Source organism: Primulina tabacum, chromosome 1 (assembly GCF_025594145.1).
Source record: "Primulina tabacum isolate GXHZ01 chromosome 1, ASM2559414v2, whole genome shotgun sequence".
Taxonomy (NCBI): Eukaryota; Viridiplantae; Streptophyta; class Magnoliopsida; order Lamiales; family Gesneriaceae; genus Primulina; species Primulina tabacum.
Genome location: NC_134550.1, coordinates 53339787 through 53361894, shown reverse-complemented (window position 1 = coordinate 53361894; position 22108 = coordinate 53339787). Strand labels below are relative to the sequence as shown.

The following is a 22108-nucleotide window of genomic DNA, read 5'->3' as shown; positions in this document are numbered from 1 at the left end:
TTGAACAAAAGAATAGAAATATTTATTATTCTTTATAAGGTAGCATATGTTGGTCGTAATTAACTGCCCTACTAAGTCAGTCTAGATTAGAACAGTAGTTACAATGAAGAACAAGGATGTTCATAGTTGATTGTTTAGGGTCAGTGCAGATTGTTGCTGAATTTTGTGCAGTCAAATGGTCCGATCTGATTGTTCTTTTTGACCTGAAAGTCCAAAGAAGATGATTCTATATTATGGAAAAACAAGATGATGGCATGTTGAGGCCAAGTCACACAAGCAATTGCTATGTATTTCATTTTCGCCATCTTCTTTACTTGTACAAGGAGAACTCTCCCATCGCTAAAGAGCGTTCCTTTACAGATGTCGTCCCAAACAAGCTAAACTTGAGTAGTGCTTTTTGGTTTTAAACAAATAAATTTCACAACTAGCCCAGCTACGCAGGGGCACAAGTAAAGATAAAAGGGAATCAAGCAGAAGCACAACTAATTATATAACTGAGAAGCCAGAACAATATCTGATCCGATTATGATAAAGTTTTTGGCAACATTAACTGTAGCAGGAGGAAGGTTCGCCACTCACTTTTAAGTTTTTAAAAAAATAATGGGAATATAATAGCCTTGGAAAATAAGCAGTAAGGCTATTGCAAACTAATAATTATTTTGGGCATTAATATCAAACTTGAGAAAAGAACTGCAAAAATAAGACATTCTATCATAGTTGTGTTGCTTGAGTGGAGACTCTCAGATAGAAAAGGAGGCCATGCATACTGCCCCTGATAGAAGAGGCAAAGGGAAAGCAAGATAGATTAGGAGAGGCAGATGGAAAAACTGTGGTTCTAAGATAGAGTGTTGAAACCTTTTCTAAAAAGTGTGACAAGAATATATCAGAACACTGAGCCAAGAAAGAAAGGCAATCTACCATACAAACGTAATACATGGAAGAAAGCTCTGAGCTGATCCATGATTTGCCAAACTAGGTTGATAAAAAAATCAATGTGCATTAGATTTGCACGGTAAGCAAAGCAAATTTGACGAACAAATATGATAAACCTTTTAGTTCAGAGAGTAAAGAGGAAAGGGAAACTGTAGGAAAAAAGATTAGCACATCTTTTCTTTCTTTTTTTAACACCCTAACATAAGGTTTCAGATCGATAATAGGCGTTCATCATCTAAATTTCCTAATCTACTACACTCACCAAGAGAGATAAAGTGATGAGCAAAAGAAAGAGAGCTAACTTCCAAATTATGATCTGATATATGACAAGTTTTTTTATTCCTTTTACATCTACAGAAGCAGCATATATTAAGTAGCACAACATGATATACACATTCAAAACTGAGAAGATAAAGTTCAAGCATACCGGAGACCATGGGCTTGGCTCAGGAAGAAGTTTATCGGGGGGTGAATTTTGTACAGCCCCGCCCTTCTTGGTAAGGATTTGCTGTAGAAATTTCCATTTTAGTCAATTGATAATGTCCCTCATGAATGAAGAGAAATGCATATCAAAGGAGCATCAGTACAATTTTTTAGCAAACTTAAATTGACCACTGGCATTGCTCAAGTGTCTTGTGATAATATATTTGATGAGTTAGTAATTAAAACCTATACAAGTGTATTCTGTTTATGTTCATATTTTCATATGCCATTCCAAAGAACATAGTCCATTGACTTAAAAATCTAACTTAGATTTCAGGAAAATATATAAATAAAGCAAGCAGGTGAAAAAAATGCTTTAAACCAATCAGATAGACATAGACCACAAATTTAGTGAACAATAAGAATGTAAAAGCAAAAGAAGCCCCAAAGGCAAGGAGCTCCCCATTAAGAATGTGCAAAATTGCCACGGAGTGAATAAGCATGGTAAATAAAACAAACATGAATATTTTGGCATCCTATAACCCCGATATCTAGTGTGACCGACTAAGTCTGCCAAAAACTTCATACCCATCTACAAGCATAATTTTGACCGCACGTGTTATTGACTATTGGGGCCTCAAGTTTTGATGGCCTGCTTAACAACCAGCCAGCTTTGTAGAAATGAAACGTGTCCATTACACTTATGAAACAACAATTGTTTTTAATTGTCAATGAGGCTTAGCGAATGGATTATCTCAATGATAAAGAAGAAAGCAGAACTTGATAATTCTGGCCCAGTATATGCAGATGATAACTTACATCGACTTAGAATGAGTCCGATAATAGTATCCTTTAGACAATAACATACTCCCTCCAAGGCTCCATGCAACAAAAGAAATTTGGTTTATTTTCGTTTCTTGAAAAGTCAGCATAACCTTTTTTTGTTATTTACTTAATACAGTCCTCGCCAAAGCCAGGCGGTAGAGTTAAACATTCAATGATAAGAAGAGAACAAAACTAGAAAGGAAAAAGGAGCTGCTACAAACAAGTATAAGATAAATCATACATTATAAATAAACTGTGTATTCGTGTAGGAAACAGGAGTTGTACAAAAGGATCTAAAAAGACAAACTGAAAACGGCACCCAACGGTTAAGATGTAACATGGATTTTATCTCTTAAAAACGAAAACTGGATCATTATTAAAAAAACTCTCATGGATATGGTAGACAAGATTGTAAAGCAATTTAGCACAATTGTAAATAAAAAATTGCATCTAAAACCATTTCTCCAGCGGAAGGAAAAGTTGATAACATTTTGGAGACAAAATGCATCTACTTTATGTATATAGAAATGTTTGAAAAACAAATGACGGCATGAACTTACCTCTCCTGCTGCTTCAATGGCAGCCAACCATTCATCAGAAAATGCAATAGTACTTGGCGAAAGAATACACGGATGACTTTTTCCATTATGTCCAACCCCATATTTATTGTTGCTGTGAAAGAGACACGGTGAAAACATTTAATTGTGCAAAGAAGACGAATTTAATAAAGAAAAGAATTGGCTATTAATGCTTACTTTGTTGCTAATGCAGATTTAGCCTTATCATGGTCTGAGTTAGGACGTAATTCATGAATAGAATTAATAGTTTCTTGGTGAAAATCAATGGTATTGTCATCTGAAAAAGGTTCGATGCTTGCAGGATCTGTTATTGCATCCACAAAAGATGACCGACCACCAGTTCCATTAGAAACATTGCAACATTCAGATTTTAAGGATAATTCTTTAGCAGAAATACTGGTGTTTTTCACAGCATCGAAATGCATGACATTTGACCCAGAAACAGTCGCAAATATACTGCCCAATGAATCATCTTCAAGGGACTCATCAGAAGCAGTTCTTTGATTTTGCAAACGATTTTTTATATGCAATCCATCATTAGTACATAATATTTTTTCCTCTTCACTTTGAAATTTTGGCAATTCCAAATGCTCCCAACGTTCAATGCAGCATTCATTTAATTTATTCGTCTCTGGTGGCTGTGCAAGCATATTCCTTGAATCTGAGATATTTCTCTGGTTATCTATGTCAAATCCACCTTCTTGTGGTGACAAACTGGAACCTTCCCGATTAATTTGACAATCATCTTTTATCAATGGCATTGGCTTTGTCACCTCATTATACATATTTTTGGAAACTTCATGATCATTGGTTTTAGGAAATGAACTGCAAAGTTCTATATCCGTGGTCCCATTGTCCAGATAAAGAACCTCTGACATGTTTCCATTCGCAGGATCAAGCAACAAAACTTTTTCTGATTTACCATTCCTCAAATAATTGCCATCATCCCCTGACCCATTAGCAGAAACCTCTGATTGCATTGTTTCCCTAGAAGGAATGTCAACTTCAAAGTAGCTAGCTTTACACACATATATACCATCCAGATTGGAAGTTTTGTGGATTGATATTGGGGAATTGCCAACAAAATCTACCTCCGCATCTGTAAGTGATTGTTCGATCACTTCAGCTTTATCAGAATTGCAATCATGCTTTTCAACCAGAGTTTGATGGCTGTCCATATTAGTTTCATTTAGTTTGTTTCTATCATTTCTGTCCAGGCCAACTGATGGATGTGTCTCAACAATTTCTTCTTGTTGAAACTTTCGAAAATATGTTCGCTTCTCAGAAAACAATCCATAACTTGTATGATATTCATCAGTTATTGGTGAGTCCAGTTCAACTCTAAGACAATCATCTTGAATCAACGAAGCTTTTCCACTCTCTTTGATGTCATCACCAAACTCGGGAACAAGATTGACCTTATTCTTGGAATCTGGAATAGGTAATGCAAATATAGTGTCCTGAATATGAGCCTCTCCAGCTTGTAATTTATCATCTATTACATCTATAGAATCAGCTTTTTCATCCTGACAGTCAGACCCAAAATCTGAGCTTCTGACATTGGTTGGTCTGTGATTCAAAGCTTCAGAGGTTGCCCCTTCATCACAGCTAGACCTCTGTAATCCCGACAATCCAACAATCTCAATAGCTCTTTCCATTGTCTCAACACATCTCTTATCAATCTCAATGGGAGGATACTCAAGCTCATCAATCAGTGCCATAAATGGCTTACAACAATCGGGCTTACAGGTATCTTTACAGCCCCCTTGCATCATTTTAGATTTTTGCCCTTTGTAATAAGTTTCATCTTCAAGATGTGTTCCAAAATCGGCATCAGAATTTGTGGTGGAAACATCAAATGTAATTTGTTCTTGACATGGTTCATCAACAGCCTTTTTTGCATCAGATTTGTGGATCTCATTGTTATCATCTGCAGTCGTTTCTAGATTTCTCCGTCCACTTCCACGTGATAGACTTTCAACTGTACAACTGTGGTTAGCCACCTGAAAATTCTCATCATTTATCTCCAGTTCACAATTGTCAATTTGTGGCCGAATTTCATAATCAACCTTCAGGAAATCCACATTCTCCAGAGATATAGTTCTGTTGTTTCCTTTTTCGTCGAAAAGATAATCAGTTTGTCCATCAATAGACTTATAATTTTCCACGAGAGTATCACACATTTTTTCAATATTCAAAGCATCACCTAAAACATCGGCAGTGGATGGCATAAAACGTCGCGATCTGTGGCATATGGATGTGCTATTGCTCTTTATGCTCTCTGTGATGTTATCAACAATTTCCGGAATTCTAATCATTTTGTCTCCCAACCTTGAATTTCCAGATTTTTGAGACCCACAAGCATCAATGTCTGCATCTCTTGAAGACAACCTGTTCGACGCAGAAGATTTAGGCTGCACCAGAATCAGATCCTTGAAATATTAGAAATGTGGAGTCCTGTATTCAACTTATAAAAATCTACTTAATGAATCAAAATTGAGTTACCTGACAAAAGAAAGATAATGATGGTGATGGCATTCGCAAACCTGACGGTTTCATATTTTGATTCTGGGAAAGATGTGTAATCCTTCCACTACTTTGAGCAATTTGAGAGAAGGAAGCAGAAAAAGTTGCTAATTGATCTCGACTCTCAGATGAATGCAGCATGCTGGATGGATTAACATTAGCTGCAATGTTTTTTGAACCAGAACTACAAGCATTGTCACCCAGTGGTAGACTTGTATTGGCTGACGAATATCTATTGACTGATGAGGTACCCTGTGAAATCTCAAATTAACATGTAAACAATTAATGTAAGATATGATACATACTCATCACCGTCACAAGTGGTGAAAGGTCCAACGAAGTAAACTGGCTCAATGAGTTGGATATAACTAGTCAGAATCACAGAGCTGTAAGAAGCAGTTAGGTTCTTACGGAATTTAGTTCTGGATGGCAAGTTGGTTGCGAAGAACTATGTTTTGTTGCAGTTTTGTTCTTGTGACTTTTCAAGGATATCTTTGATCCTGCATTCATTTAGATGTTTAAAACTGCAGAGATTATTGCAAATATGATGCTATCTGGAAAAATTATCTCAACAGCATGATATTACTAAGGGACCAATAGTTCAAAACAATAAATATTACCAGAAAGAGCGATAAATATTCACTTGATCCTAACTATTTTAAGATGAGAGAGAACAATTCAGCTGGGAATGATTAAACTATCACTTAACAGCTACCTGGTTGAGTAATCTGGTTGTGCTTCAGATGGTTCACTCTGAGCGTGGAACTCTTAGTTGCACGAATTGAACTAAAGCGTGTCACTGAACCAGGAACCTTTGGCAGCTTTAATCCCTTGGCTGCAGCTTTCCCAGCATTCACAGTTGCTGGCCTTTTTAATGTATTATATAGTTAAGGATCGTATATTTTCAAACTACCAATTAAAAATGATAACAAACCAAGACAGATCTAAAACATACTCAGATCCGATCCACACTTCAATATATAAAAGTACTTAAAATTTTATGTATTTAAAAAAAGATAAGGATATGATGAAGGTACAGGATGAGGAGATTCACCATATCTGGACACAGATTTGCGGCCAAAACGAGTTGAAACTTTGTGTGAAGCCTGAAAGTTCAGATGCGTTAGAATATAATTAGCCAAATATAGTCTACACTCTTCAACAGAAAGGGACTGTGATCAAGGAAATATAGGTTCAGAGAAAAAAAAACCATGGAAGTTGATATTACAAGTTTAGAGGAAGATGAATGGGCCTTTGCTGAAAAGCAATCTCTTATTCTCTCTTCACTCAAACCTTCATTTTTAAGTACTTTTAACTGATAATTTTCAAGTTGTTGCAGATCTAAAGGTTCGGTAGTGGGCTGAGAACCACCTGGAGCGCCTTCATCAATGACCGGCAATTCTCTACGAGATGCACCAGTAATCATTGAGAGTTCTAGAGGATCCAAAACACCTGACGGGATCAGTAAACTTTAAATTCCAGCTTCCAGTGAATATTACAAGTTCATAACAGTCAATTCAACAACAAACAGAGAAACATGGTCACCTTGTTCAGTGAAGAAAGCTCTATCCCATGCCAGGCTCTTCCGTAAATTATAACCCCCTCCCCTTTTTTTCCTTTTCATCTGCAATGGCTCCATATTAAGCTTCGAGGTTTCAGATTTGTTTATATTGATGTTCTCTTTGCAGCAGCTACCTTCATTAGATGCAGGACTTGGGCTTGCTAAACCGGCAACAATTTCTGAAGATTCTAGCAGTAAAGAGAGTAGGAAATAGTTTCACCATCGTATTTTCTTCCAGTTTTTATTTCGCCAATTGGTATTTTTACAGCAGTATTAATTTAAGATGGAATCAATAAAATCAACCATTGATATAAATACTAAAGGCGTCAATTTTTAACCACTGCTTGGTTCAGGCCCATCTCCGATTGGGACTGAAAACGAAAGAGTTTTTTGTGTTACTAAATGATTAGTTATTAGTTCAAATGCTAATACCAAAAGCTAAATTTTATCTGGAATAGATGACTGTATAGTCCTTGACGTAGATAAAAACACAGTATGAGCAAAAATTTAAAATATTCGTACATAGAAATACATTCACATAACATTTCATATCCCGTATTAGAGAAATTCAATGTCTTGACTCTTCCATATGTTGCGAATTTTCTCCCAAACTCTCTACCGTGGTTCTCACAATCTGGTGAGTCCAACTCAAATCAGTTCACATGCATGTGCATAAACCACGAGTACAGACAAAAAATACGGAGGCAGGATATTGAAACCATAATTGATAGAAATATTTGCATCTCCTTAGCCTATCGAACCCTAAAAAATTGTTCAAATGTAAAACGCTTCGGAATCACGAAAGAACACAGTAGAGGGATAAGAAAATGAAAACTGACTGCCGGATGACGTGCGATTCTTCAATTCGAAAGGCATTGTTTCCCTCTTTCCATGCAAATTGGATCTGAAGATGAAAATGAGGGTCTAATTGGATTCGTTATTACCCGATCTGAAAGCACAAATCGGAGTTCCATTTATAATTGGTGTTTTTTAAACGGATGTGAGCGGGAATGTAACAGGTGAAAGCGCTTTAATATAGAAAAACGCGACTTATTCTTAATGTACAAAGAGCGCCATCATTCCGTCGGTCATTCTCTAGATTGGATTATCCAAAGGTCATGTGCAATCTTCATCTATATATTCGTATTGATTAAAAGTATTTTTTTTTTAAACGATTTCACATGTTGAGATGGGTCAACCATGTTTCATAAATACAATAAAAAATAATATTTTTGACATAAAAAATAATATTTTTTCGACCCAAATAAAATATTTGTTTCACAAAATTAAGATAATCTCACATAGATTTTTCTTTTTAATCAATAGATGAGCATCCACCAAATCTCTCACCGAGATGCTAGCAAATTTAATTAAAAAAGCGTTATATATATTTTTTCCTCACTTTTATATTTTTTACTAATTACTTAATTATGATTATTTTTAATACTTTTCTAGAAATTAAATATGAAAAAAGTCACAGTTATTGAGTACAAAGATTATTAATAAGATGTCGGATGTGTATAAAACTACTCACTCAATATATATTCTTATTCTGTGATACTGAAATTTAGTTGACATACATTGGAAGGTGACAGCACCCACCAAGAAACTCCAAACTACTTTACAAATTCATTTTCCTTGATAGTCTATTTGGCAAGTCCTGGGCGTGTATGAGACTAGCTGATGTTGCATTCCCTGGAATTCCCACCTTCATTGGAAGAATCATCGCCTGGATACCCTAAATCCAACGGTTCCATAGGGTCATCTTCATCACTTTCATTATCCCCTCGGTTATGGCTTCTTTCAATATACACCTGCGCTTGCCTCCTATGCGCACGCAAAACACGCATGAGCACATCTGGAGTGAGTGTCACCCGTGAATTGTTCTCACGGCCTCGCCTATTCGCCTCCATTATCTATCCATGCATACAAAATAAATAATCAGGATCTGATTTAGGGGTAGATCCATTTTAAAAGCATTGACGACAAGAGTGTCATATTTCGATCGCTGCATCACATTGGCATCGACACATGACAATTCAGCAAATTGCCCAACAAAAATAGCAGAAAATAGGATGGGTGGGGTGGGGTGGGGTGGGGTGGGGTGGGAGGTGAAAGTCTTGGTGTTATGTATTACCTCGTCAACATTATCAGGCAGAGGGCTAATAGCATTTGAAGAAGGAGCCCAAATCTTTATGTTCTTTTCTATTCCACAAGTAGCAAGAACCGGGGTTTGAGGATGAGGTTCGAGTTGATTTAGAATATGTCGATCACCAGACATCAAACGAACAAGTTGACCACCCTTCTTCTTCCAGATAAACAAATGACCGCAATCCGATCCACTCACGACATAATCATCATCGGGGCCGAAGAAATTCACCCCCTTGACGGTTTGTGAGTTTCTATGACCAGAATAAACCTGTGCATCACCTAATCCTTGAAAGCTATCAGATGCTGAAGGCATAGGGTTCTGACCAAAACCCATGTTTTTTTGAAACAAATATATGAGCTCGTCATTGTACGAGACAAGTAGTTCACTTGTGTTTGAGTAAGCTAAAGCTGTAATATGAACATCATCCTTCTGAATAAGGTGGTGGCCACAAAAGGAGTTGACGGGACTTCCAGCTTCGGTCCTGGTGCTGACTTGGTATTTTCTGATGTCGTAAACACGTGCATAAGCATCAGCACCTCCTACAGCTAAGTAATTAGGATTTCTTGGGTCGATAACAATGGCATTCAGCCCAATAGGACCATACGAATTCAGAATGTTTTCTGCAAAACTGGAGCAGTAGAAAAGCTTGGTAGAGGAATTGCTTCTTAGATCATACTGAAAAAAGAAATAAAGAGCATTGAATGATACAGAATTGAAAGCAAAGACAATTTTGGTCATGTAATCATGGGGGTGAGATTTAGTCATTTTCACATCAAGTTGATGATATTTTCAGAAAGATCTACCAACTCATAGATTTTTTACAAGAATAATTCAACATTATATCTGGGTAACAACATCACGGTTAAAATTGATGATAAAAATATTTCATGTTAAAATTTATGGTAAAACAATAATAAATTGGGGGTTGTGATGTAATTTTCTAAAAGAAGATTTAAACTGCATTCCTACCATTATATGATGATCAATTTTTTAGTTATTATTGACCAAACATTGTAAATTGGGAAATTTTGCCCACATTTTAAAACATACATCGACCACAGAAGAATAAATACACGGCTAGAGTTAATGATCGGATACTAAAAATCTCCCGGCTCAACTGTAATGAAATTGAGAATAAAATTCTTCCAAAAGAATTTTTTTTGAACAAGATTAAAAATTAGAAAGCTTACATGTCGGACAAAGGCATCCTCACCACAGCTATAAAATATATAAGGGCTTCCTGGTTCAATAGCAAGCTTGTGAACACGACCCTGGTGTTTTGATAATCTTCGTGTTTCCACTGAACCATTCTCCAACAACTGGCTGAGCATTACCTGCATCAAAAAGCCAAATATGCGTTGTATATAGTAAGGAATACTGATCATTATACCGAAGACAGTGAAGCATAATTTATTATTACCGGGATCATTAAAAGGCGATATGCACAGGTGTAGAGTGGGCTCAATATTTGACATTAATCTACTATTTATGAAATGGCTGAGGTTTTCGGGAAATTCCGACATTTATCATAAGTTTATATGTTTAGAATTCAAATCCAGACACTTTAAATAACAACATTACCTGGCAATCAGCAGATGAAGTTACAATTTGGCGATCATCACTGAATGGCATGATTCTGGCCTGGAATATGTTGTCCATATGGCCAGATGGAAATGAAAATTTCAATTTTCTCTTCGCCCAGTCCCAGAGCATTACCTGTCTATCATCAGAACCGGACACAAGTAGCTCACCAGTAGAGTTGAAATCAATTGTATTTACACATCCACGATGGCCAGTTAGTTTGCCATACAAATCGATCTTCTCGATGAGGGTCTGTGTGAAGAAAGGAAAAAGACTCTCTTTGCATTATTCACTCTCTGAAGCATAAAAGATATCAAGATTTCAAAATTCGAGATTCTAACAATGGGAAGGCGTTTGCTCAGTCAGGAAGATATTGATTAAAAATGAAAAACAATGAAAAGTATGAAAATATCATGCTGTTATCACAAGACAATACAACAAATGCAACAAAGATATTAAATGATGTCAGACATCTAATCTTAAAGATGGACATGCAGAAAATTTTGTCACAATAATGCAATCTCGTGCAGCTGTCTTGTAGAACTTCAGTAGCCGCTCAAGACTAGCATCTTGGTACAATCACATATCACGTGATTATTTGAAATAAATTAAACCAAGCATGTCCCCTTTGGTACTTTTATCCTTTTGTTCAAGTAAGCATTTACTTCTTTAGGTTTAATCCTTAGAGATATGACTATCTAAAAGTTAAGCCTGCTGCATGAAATAGAGGAAAGCTTCTGGGAGAAATAGTAAAGAGAAAACACATGAGGTTCAAAAGAAAATTCGCAAGGACTGCTATAGAACAACACGACCTAACTGGATCTCAATATGTAGCAGCAAAAAAACATTGAAACAAATAAATTTTTTGTGCAAGACAGGTGTTAGATCTCTTCAATCACGGAAATCGACAACATTAGAGCCAAAGAAAACAAAAGGCAGAGACTGCCTCAACTAGAGTGACAAGGATATGCTTTACTACATGAGGTTTATTTTGGCTACATGTCGCCTAATGGAGTCATGGGGAATACAAGGATTCATCTAGCAAACTCCAAATAATTACAGTATAAGGATTTTTTTCATTCCAGTGACTTATCATTGAAAAAATCAAATGAGAAAAATAGAATGCAAAAGTTCATGACCGCCGTTGAGAAATTTTCAGATAAGGTGATTGTGCAAAGGGGTAATGCACGACGTATTACCAAGTCAATCATTTATTTACACTTGTCAACAGTGAATCAGTAACATACAATTAATCGCTCAGTGATATGATACCAAGGGCCAAAGTGATGTATCAATTTAACAAAATGTCAATGATTTATTTCGATTGATTATATAGAGAGGGATTGTTCCAGGTAAAATCGCTCTGTCTGAAAATTAATCAGTGGCATTATATTAGGAATCATCTAGGATGATATTTGTAAACCTCAAGAGAGCTTAACACACTAACCACTCTAATTAACTTAAATGTTGAAATCCTTGATGCTCATGCTTTCACTGTGATTTTACAATCAATGGAAAAATTAACTGTTCAAATTAAATAACAAATCCCACTAATGCAGCAAGACATCACTTGTGAAAAGAGATCGACTATAATTGATGAATTTCCTTCTAAATGTAGAACCAAAAATCTCTGGCTTAATAAATATGTCCGTCATTAGTGCCATTCAAAATAATTCGTAAGATTAGAATCCGCGTATTGTTTCCAAAGCCCTCAATCTATCAATCTATGATTGGCAAAAAATATGTAAAATATGGTCGATCAAAAAAGTTAAAAATTGGCACGGGAACCAATCGATCTTGCTCGTTAAAGAAAAACATCATATAAATTGCCATGTAAAACTCTTCTAGCTCGATATTAACATAATGATAACTACTTCGCTGATAAAGCCTAATGTTACATGCATATATATATATATATAAGGTAATGTCTAAGTTTTGCTTGTTCAGAAGGTAGGAAAATTGGCCTTTGTCTGGTAGAGAAGGAGCAAGGAATACAATCTCAAGAGCATCAAGAATTCAGAAAATACCCCAGTCAGCCTACTCAATCAGTTTTAATAAAATACAATATCAAACTTTACAACTTGGTGCATCTATTCAAAACCAACATTGAACACTCTAAGAACAATCATTTTCATACAATAAATAAAAACCTATTAATTGACCACAACCGAAGAACAAAAGCGTCATACCCAGATAAAAAAAATGAAAAACCAATCGTGAAAAGCAGCAAATGGAGGAATTCAACACACAAACACCCGCGCGCAAAGTATTTCATCAAACAAATGTTCCCAACACCGCACAAACACTTCAGATTAGAGGGAAGCACCTGTGAGGCCGAGATGCGGCGCGGGAAAACCCTGGGAGGGAATATACTCAGCTCTCTTTTAAAGAATTCGAGCAACCCATTTTCGGAATTCTTGTATACTCCAGCCATATCACCTGAAATTCACATAACAGAGCCGGAAAAAAAAACAAGAACAAGAACAAGAGAAAACCGAAGAAAGATATCATTTTGGGTTCTCTGTGTTACCTATTTGCTACGCACAGTAGAGGGACGACAGAATTGAGATGAATAGTGAAAAGGACAAGGGAATTTTGTCCGGAGCGCGTGGCATTTGTCGAAGAAGCAGAAAGCATGCCACCACATAAGAAGATTTACTGCACTGTATAAGATGATCCCCCATTCTGTGTGACTAATTTAGCTTTAAAAAGCATTTGGAAACCGTTTTGAACATGGATAATCCCACGAATCTGGGCCGTCTTCTTTGGGCTTTCAACACTCAAGCCCAACACTGCATTTAAAAATTTTGAGAGTTACAAGGAATGTTTGCGATTTAAAAAAAAAAAAAGATTATTAGTATTTGGATTAAAAAACTCACTTTTATCTATTTTTACACTATAAATTTTCTGTTAGTTTTTACTTAATTTAATTAAAATTAAAAATAAGTCAAATAGTGATTGTGATTTTCCAAAAATGATTATGATAAAATATTATTAATAAAATTATTTATTTATCAAAAACTATTTATTTGTGATTTTAGTTTTTCATTTTTGTTTTCAAACATTAATTTCTGCTTTTTCTTCATTTTTTATAATATATAAATTAAATCATATTGTGTGAGACATATATCTTATTTGAATCATCCATGAAAAAGTATTACTTTTTATGTTATGAGTATTACTTTTATTGTGAATATCGATAGAGTTGACTCGTCTCCCGTCTAACAAATAAAGATTCGTGAGACCGTCTCACAAAAGACCTGCTTTTTAATTTATTATTTGCAAAATTTTATCTTATGAATTAAACTTAGTTACTGTAGTAGTTCATTATTATATTAAAATCCTTGTTATAAAAAATTACTTTCATTCATAAATTAAATTTATTATGATACGATTGCAGCTTTTTTTTCTTTTCCGAAAGAAAATATATTATATATTAGTGATATATGTACATCGATATTTATACATCAATTTATACAGTATAAAAAAATTTAATACAAAAATTCAATTTACCAAAATTTTACTATATATTAAATACAAAATCTGATGCTGTAACGATGAAATCTAGCGATATTGGCTGCGCCTTTACATTATTCATTATATATATTCGCAGTAGTTTCAAAAACTGAAATCGGTGGAAGGTTCATTTTTTTACTTTGCTCCATCACCAAATAGCTGTTAGATCACATAATCCAGCGGTGCCACTTGGAAGCAGCGAGCTCCTTTTGCTTTTGCCACGATACCCAACTGTTGCTGGATTCCTCACTCCACAAGATAAGCCGGGGACTGGATCTTGGAGGTTTTTTTATCTTCTACGAATTCTTGAATCACTTTTTTGAAACGAAAATCATGAAATCAATCGTTTTTATTTTGATTTGAAGTTTCTGAATTATGAGTAAATCAATGTGTGATATCACTACATTATATGCTTGATGAAATGCTTCAGCGGCTGTTAAATGTTTTGTGCCGTTGAATTATTGTATGCTGATGGAGAAATTACTGCTCTCCTTTTTCACTATTAAACTACAGTTAAATTTGGGTGTGGAATCAGTTTTCTTCTTAGTGCTGAGCTTGGTGATGAGGAGAGCGATGGAATCGGGAAGTAGAGGGGAATTTAGTTCTTTTAATTTGATTTAACGAAATTCATTTATATGGCTGCGTTTGGGGCCAGTTCGGTGGAAATGAATGCTGTGATGGGACACAATCGTGACCATCTACATGCTGGAAAGACCCCGAAGGACTAATGTTTCAGTCATGAAATATGCAAGGCTAAAGAATAAGGACTCTAGCTAGTTGCTTCATGCTTAGGACTCTAACTTACTTGATCCTCTGAGGCGTTAGTTTGTTGGACTCTAGTTTACTAATTATCCATTTGCTTATTTTTCAAATAAAAGATCCTTGTCTATATATCGCGTCACGTGTGTTTTATTTGTAAAATTTGAGTTCATCTTTAGTAGTAATCTTTGAAAGGACTCTTGAAGAAAAAAAGCATTTTGCAAAAAGATATAGAGGTTTTATTTAACTACCCTCAAATTTCGCTAAAAGATCTAAAGGCTCTCTCTTTAACTAATCTCAATTTCCCAATAAACCATCCGCTAACAAATGACATTCTATTCTTTCATCTGAATCAGAAAGATTAATTACAATCAGCTCTAAGTCTATTGATTTCATGAGCTTGGATCATAGAAGAGGAATTTTAATGGATCCTGAAATTTGTGAGTTACTTTATTTCAGCTTTGGATTCAAAACTTCCGACTATTTTGATCTTTTGCTGTCATGATTGATGTTATTGTGATAATAGTATATTAGATTGTTTGGCCTATGTATTTGTCGTTGGATTTCAGAAATTTCAGCCATATGTTAGAATGATAAAAACTATGCGATGAAAATTAATGAAATTCAATCCAAAGCTTGAATAAAATTTGTATCGATAAATCAAATTCATGTCATTAGTCTATTGAGTCAAAATTATGCGGTGGACCATTTAAAACTTTGAACGAATCATGATCAATTATACTGGGGAAGGCACACTTCAAGTATACGTGCAGAAACATTGAGTTCAACTTTCGTATCTCAGTGGCATCAATTATTGATTTATAAATTTTATAGTAATTTCCTCTCTTACCCAGTTAGCATTGTACAGACTGGATGTTTTAGAATCATGCTTTATATACCTTCAAACTGTGCTTAGAAACTGTCCTGCCCTCTTCTCTAGTTGAATAAACAACTGGACTCTCGCCTGCTTCATCTGCATATTTTTTTCCATGTTTTACTTTGTACAAAATCTGGTGAGATACCTATGAAGGCTAAGATCCTATTTTTTAATCTTTTTTTTAAACTATGCAATTCTTCACGATCATGATTTTTATTTTCTAATAAAATTTCCAGGTGCTCGATCATCTTCTCAAACATGGAGAACGCAAATGTTGATGAAAAAATTCTAAGCTACAATGACGTCGTGTTGAGGCGATCTGATCTTGACATTCTAAGTGGTCCTTACTTTCTCAATGACCGCATCATTGAATTCTATTTCAGCTATCTCACATCCTGCTACCATTTTGAAGATGTCCTTCTTGTTCCACCCTCTATCACTTTCTGGATAAAAGAGTGTCCAGACATCGCAAGCCTCAAAGATTTTGTAGAACCCCTTTATTTTTCCAGAAAGCAGCTGATACTCTTCCCCATCAATGATAATACTGATGTAACCATTGCAGAAGGTGGGAGTCATTGGAGCTTGCTTGCATTCGAGAGAAACGAGAACATTTTTGTACATCATGATAGCAGCGGAGGCATCAATAACACACACGCCAATAGGGTTTTTAGAGCAGTAATCTATTGTATGTCATCTGATGCTAGGTATGTTGACTGCTCCTTTACACCTAGGCAAGTGAATGGTTATGATTGTGGCCTATATGTTGCAGCCATTGCCAGAGAAATCTGTCGTTGGTATGGTAGTGATGAACGACCTAAGCATGTGAAGGATTTGTGGTTCTCTGCTGTTAAGGAGCAGATTACGCCTTTTCTTGTTTCTAAGATGCGTAATGAAATCTTAGAACTTGTGCAGAGTCTAATGGTTAAGTAGATTCTATTGAAATCTGAGAGTCTAATGGTTAAGTAGATTCTATTGAAATCTGGGAACTGGGGCAGACATAAGAATTGATGCATTGCAGATTTGTTGATCAAGTATTGTTATGAACAAGATTAGCACAGCATTGCAGGTTTCAGGTCTGTTTTTCTTTTCTGCATCATCGAAGGAAATATGTATTGCCGTTTTGAGGTGTGAATGTACATACAATTCGGCCCTGCAAGCTCGAATTGTACAGTTAATGCAACATTGTATCTGTGTTAGATTTCTATCCTTATTGTCGTGTATAAAGTTGAAATGACTAAAATGATTTAGAAGGTGTTAACAAATGAATTGTGAAGATATGCAATTTACTATTTTGGTAATTTAAATTATAAAAATATAATGTCAAATAGAGTTCGAGCTGCTAGATCCTTATTTGAATTTGACTTGTGCCTGCTCATGTTGGACAAGAGCTTCGACATACAATTCGAATCCATCAACACGTTAAACCCTCTTGTGTGTAGAGATAGAGCAACGTTGGCAATGCTACCTTTTGTTCTAAAAACTGGTCAAATGCGCTGGTGTTGAGTAGCACCAGTGTTTAGTTTACTTGGGTTCTATGTCAAATTTAAGCAGCTGTAGCAATGTAGTAACAAGGTGCTTATGGATTGTTAGAATACGTTGCCAACATGTTATCCCACATCTGGTGAAGATAAAAAACGGCCAAGCAATTTAGTTACGACGTGCTAATGGAATGTTCCATGATTTCCTTTCTCGGCCTCTTGGGTAAGATCCCATGTAGCATATTGCTTACAAGTTTGTAATATCTGAGGTGTGAGTCCTTTAGCTGACATAATATTAAATTTATTTTCGAATGGGAAGAGTTCATCAACAGTAGCCTGCTGCTTGGGGATCTCCAGTATCGCCCCGTATTGCACTGCACTACTATTGTCATGGCATGACGCACCCCACCAAATTCCAGTCATAAAATTGACTCCATGTCCTCGCGTAAATCATCTATTCTTATTGATAGTTGTTGTAAGAAGTCTACATGCGTTGCATTCTGAAATTCTAAAGATATTTTTTACGTTAGAATGTCACATACAGCCACACAGAGACTGGCTTATTTCAATAGAAATGATGCAATATTTTAGTTTCATATAATAAAGAGGCTCGTGGTCACTCGTCCAACCAGTCCGCTTCTATGGTGCATCAGTCATGTCAAACAACTGGGCGCCCCACTTCATTTACAAAAATATAGAACCGAAGAGGATTATGGGACTTTTCATATTAACAGGTGTAAATACGAAGAAAAATGGAATAATGTGAAAAAATGGGTTTATTGCACAATTGTGTAATAACTTCAAAGTTTTTTCTTTTAAAAAAAAAACTTGCTGATGAACTTCCAATCGATGCTAAGTGTGCAACTTCCTGCTCTGCTGAAGCTCAGTAGTCGATTCTGTTAGTACAACCCTTCAGAATATTTGTGCTTACAGGGTTATGTTTGCTCAATGAAAGCTAGAGTCTGCAGGGTAACTCCCAAGCACCCTCAAAAATGTTGCAAACTCCTGCAAAAGTGATCTGTTACGGCATTCAGACAAAGAAATAGTTATTTCATGCAGGACCTTACAATAGACCATACAACACCTTTAGATGACCAAGGGCATTCTGTGCTCGGTTATCAGCCATGGATGCTTCAAAATCGATGTAGAAAAGATATGGGAAATATCTGTTCAGATATATAAATATTAGGGATATTTCAGCAAAGCATTTGAAAGGTTGAAAGTGCACAAGGATGTCAGGAGCTTTGATAAGACAATATTGGTGACTGAAATAACATTGGCATTTCCACTGATATATCCAAAGATAAAACTATCGAATCATTTATATCATCGATTTACTCTAACTTTCCACTTTCTAGATAATTCCTGTGGTGCTAAAAATGATATCAAACTAATGAAAGTATCACTCGAGAACCAGCATTTGCCAGGTCACAAGAAAAACATGAGAATCAATCTACTTCTTGAAATAAATTAAGGCAGGTGCTCACGATACAAGGATATGATACAGTTAGATATTCATATGACATAATAAAAATATATAGAGATTTTATCTACTATAATTCGGAATTTTCTGCATTTACTTGGGAAATACTATCGTATTATCATCTGTTGTCTGCAAAGCTTGCTTCTGCAACGGACGGCTTTCAATCTACGTCAGCAGGAAAAAACACAATTTATAATGGGGCCACAGACAAAAAATCACAGGATATATCCTTAACAAGAGTAAGCATAAAATATACTCACCTTGGTAAGGTTGATATTCCTCATTGCAAACACAGCAAGTGCTTTAAAAAGCATTCCTGGACCTTCCTCAAGAGAGAAGACTATACTCGTCTGATAAAATGATTATTATTGATGAATGAATTACTAGGTGCAAGGGGGCTGGGGTGAAAATCAAGGGAAACTTACTCTTCCAATAAAATAGATTTGAAATTGAGTGATAATTTATTTGAGTGATAATTTATTTAGTAATTGCCAACAGTTGCATACTTGAGGAAAGCTAACCTTGAAAGGTTTGTCCGTGCCTGGTATAATAGGTTCCCTAGCCAGCATAAGGAATCGAGTGACATTGTCAGAATCATCCTGAAAATAAAAACAGGACAAATGATATATATCAAATTTGTAATTTATGTTTATGGCTAGGAGAACATATAAAAGTGATCACGTAACACTAAATTAACTTATACATGACCTGTATGTCTTGAGCCAGTACGTTCAAACCATAGGTCTTAGCAGCAGTCATGCTAGCAACTGCCCCAGCATCTTTGAGTTTATGGAAAGCAACGCACTGAATATTCAAAAATATATTATGTCTATGACTAAAATACCAATGATTAAAACTGAATGAGATGTACAAGTTCTTGAATTCAGTCACATCGACACCTAAAATAACAGTCAGGAATTCAAGAGATAGGCTTCAAATATCTGGATACTGTGTTTAAAACATAGATTTTGGATTGGAAAATACTAAAGAAAATACTTTCATTCATTCAGTTGAAAAAGAAGTAAATAGGTTATGTTTACATTGAGAGTTGTTTAGGCTTTTACTTCTTTATCTTCTGTATTATCATTTACATCTGTTACTATTTATGCTTATTTTACCAAACCAAAAATCTGATGACCTCTGGTTTTCAATGCTATTTCTCTCGCTCTATAGCAAGGAAAATCCATGAAAAATGAAGAACCCTAGCATGAGAGTCGGTACAAGAAATACTGCATATCATAAATATGTTCTACACAGCGTTCTATTACCTTAGCTGCACCAGCAGTATCATCCACAGCTTCTCTCACCAGTCCTAACTTCGTTAACGTGTTCTCACACTGTGCAAGTGCCTGAACGTCAAAGGTTAAATTGCTGATTGCATGCCTTAAGGACAAACAGAATTGGTTTTAACCAAAGTGAGGAACCTGTGGATGGCTAAGAACCCTCTTTAAATCTTCAACCTTGACACCATGGTTCGCCAGTAAGCAATGCCTAACTGCAAGTTTCACTTCTCCAACAATATGCAATCTATGTCGAAGAAGAAGGTCATAGTTCCTATGGATGCTACCACCCAAAGAATTTTCTATTGGCAGTACTGCTCTATCAACGATCCATGTTTCAACAACCTGTAAAATATTGACCCAGATGCACAAAAAAGAAATAGAGATGAACCACATCTCCTTCATATAAATATATTCAAGACAACACATTTTTACTTGAGGGAAAAGGATTCCCACCAGGTCAACGGGTCAACTTTATAAGCAAACCATACCACTAAATGTATGATCTATGCTGAAAATTTCGAAGGGTGCTAAAAATGATTATTGTATTACAAAAAACAAAACTGACATATCCCCCAACACCACCCCAACCCCGTCATTCTTTATATGTGCCCATGTGACACTGCGGAAGAGTTATGTTTTAGATGGCAACCTTCCATAAACACCACCACCAATGATAACAAATTGAAAAAGATGCAAAAGGGGAACCACTGAGATAACAGCCGTTTGTTGAATTATTCAATTACTACATGAATGACTCGCACCAATCATAAAAAACCAAAATGCAACACATTTCTCACTTGAAAAGCAGTGTCAAATTGTTCGCATGGAACTGCTTCACAATTCGGATACGCCTTCTCTGCTGCAGACTCGCTATACGCACCTCGAACTCCCTGTGACATTAAAAAGTCAATTCACTCAAAATACATTAACGGTGTAAAATGATGGGGACGCATCAACAAAATCAAAATGCAACGAAAACACATATTGGACGAGCAAGGACGATAAAAAGCCCGAAGGGACAGCAGTCATGTGCATGTGTATCGTCCCGAAGGGACAGTAGTCATATGTGCGGTGACACTTATATTCATAGAAAAATTGCACAAACAAATTAATTTGTTTTCAGCTATGGCACCTTAATGGGCCTCCCTTTCCCTACACATTATAACTACGAGCATCAATGCAAAGTAATTAAAAGCAGTCTTTCCGGATAAACATAAGGAAAAACCTGATAAGCAACACGGAGACGAGACCCTTCGGTTACAACATTGGTCAATTGCGCGGACGTCAAAGGCCCTAAAAATCCAAGAATTTCACAAATTTCATAAGATAATCCACAACAAGCAATAAAACAAAATAAAAATCAAACAAATTATACGCGGAAGGAAGGGAAGCGAATCTTTGAAATTGAATTCAAAGGGGTCGTCATCAATGAGCTTTTGCAGCTCAACTGCTCCGGTTTTCTGATTATTTTTGTCACTGGTGCTGCATGCGTGATGGCAGATTCTACGACGCCGTTTAGGGAGATTAACGGTGCTAAAGGGAGCCTGACTAGGGTTTTGGTTTTTGAATTGGAGAGCGCTGATTAGGGATCGGGACGCGGTGGCCGCCATTGAACTGCGATTTGAAGGTGACGAAGACGTGATACATTGATATTTATTCATCCATTAATGCATTAAATACGAATCAAATCTCAAAGAAAATTCCAAGTTTTTCATGCTTAACTGCAAACCACCCCACGGAGATTCTAGGTAGTTTAATCAGGAACCTGATTATACCCCTGCATCTATACTTAGACTGAGGCTACTAGTAGAACGACCAAATAGGTGAAGTTGGAAATGGCACCTTTTTTCCTTTTTCTTTCATTCTGTCCTGTAATTGCACAAAAACTTTCGTGAAATCCGATTTCATCGCCCATGAAAAATATTATTTTTTATGTTAAGAGTATTATTTTTTATTGTAAATATCGGCAGGATTCACCCGTCTCACAAATAAAAATTCGTGAGACATTCTTAAGAGATACCTATTCTTTTTCTTTAACCCCAAATTTCTATTTATTTTTTCTTTTCCATTTCACATTTTCTTTTTCTATTTTTGTCCTTTTTTAGCCTTGTGTTTTTTAATTGTTTTTATTTC

The 22108-nt window shown here is 35.8% G+C and overlaps 4 protein-coding genes across 17 annotated transcripts; 1 reads left to right on the top strand and 3 right to left on the bottom strand.

Moving 5' to 3' along the window:
• Positions 1–7883, bottom strand: LOC142549105 (uncharacterized). 8 transcript variants are annotated; one of them, XM_075657897.1, is made up of 12 exons: positions 7686–7883; positions 6831–7034; positions 6657–6737; positions 6514–6566; positions 6310–6391; positions 6001–6162; positions 5697–5785; positions 5265–5537; positions 2937–5173; positions 2742–2853; positions 1361–1441; positions 1–203 (listed from the first exon to the last, which is right to left on the bottom strand). In XM_075657897.1, exons 1-12 carry the CDS (start codon positions 7720–7722, stop codon positions 141–143), a joined length of 3474 nt encoding a protein of 1157 aa, XP_075514012.1. In that variant the 5' UTR covers positions 7723–7883; the 3' UTR covers positions 1–140. The 8 variants fall into 8 exon arrangements, with proteins under 8 accessions (XP_075514012.1, XP_075514019.1, XP_075514004.1 ...); XM_075657904.1 differs by adding an exon at positions 7390–7480 and having other exon boundaries at positions 6514–6737; positions 6831–7025; positions 7686–7881; XM_075657889.1 differs by having other exon boundaries at positions 6514–6737; positions 6831–7025.
• Positions 7884–8326: 443 nt separating this feature from the next.
• On the bottom strand, positions 8327–13267 carry LOC142549088 (uncharacterized). 3 transcript variants are annotated; one of them, XM_075657850.1, is made up of 6 exons: positions 13110–13266; positions 12906–13018; positions 10580–10831; positions 10189–10332; positions 8984–9673; positions 8327–8762 (listed from the first exon to the last, which is right to left on the bottom strand). In XM_075657850.1, the coding sequence occupies exons 2-6, from the start codon at positions 13011–13013 to the stop codon at positions 8523–8525; spliced, it is 1434 nt and encodes a 477-aa protein (XP_075513965.1). In that variant the 5' UTR covers positions 13014–13018; positions 13110–13266; the 3' UTR covers positions 8327–8522. The 3 variants fall into 3 exon arrangements, with proteins under 3 accessions (XP_075513965.1, XP_075513972.1, XP_075513979.1); XM_075657857.1 differs by having other exon boundaries at positions 10580–10875; positions 12906–13267; XM_075657864.1 differs by having other exon boundaries at positions 10580–10857; positions 12906–13267.
• A 902-nt stretch (positions 13268–14169) lies between these two features.
• Positions 14170–16989, top strand: LOC142549066 (NEDD8-specific protease 1). 4 transcript variants are annotated; one of them, XM_075657832.1, is made up of 4 exons: positions 14170–14378; positions 15211–15294; positions 15795–15867; positions 15968–16989. In XM_075657832.1, the coding sequence occupies exon 4, from the start codon at positions 15990–15992 to the stop codon at positions 16659–16661; it is 672 nt and encodes a 223-aa protein (XP_075513947.1). In that variant the 5' UTR covers positions 14170–14378; positions 15211–15294; positions 15795–15867; positions 15968–15989; the 3' UTR covers positions 16662–16989. The 4 variants fall into 4 exon arrangements, with proteins under 4 accessions (XP_075513947.1, XP_075513938.1, XP_075513953.1 ...); XM_075657823.1 differs by lacking the exon at positions 15211–15294; XM_075657838.1 differs by lacking the exon at positions 15795–15867.
• Positions 16990–18029: 1040 nt separating this feature from the next.
• Positions 18030–21835, bottom strand: LOC142549055 (arogenate dehydratase 2-like). 2 transcript variants are annotated; one of them, XM_075657811.1, is made up of 12 exons: positions 21698–21835; positions 21351–21589; positions 21201–21268; positions 20773–20865; positions 20117–20317; positions 19961–20041; positions 19401–19496; positions 19214–19291; positions 18953–19042; positions 18790–18857; positions 18294–18375; positions 18030–18214 (listed from the first exon to the last, which is right to left on the bottom strand). In XM_075657811.1, exons 2-12 carry the CDS (start codon positions 21583–21585, stop codon positions 18155–18157), a joined length of 1152 nt encoding a protein of 383 aa, XP_075513926.1. In that variant the 5' UTR covers positions 21586–21589; positions 21698–21835; the 3' UTR covers positions 18030–18154. The 2 variants fall into 2 exon arrangements, with proteins under 2 accessions (XP_075513926.1, XP_075513918.1); XM_075657803.1 differs by having other exon boundaries at positions 21351–21835.
• Positions 21836–22108: the final 273 nt, after the last annotated feature.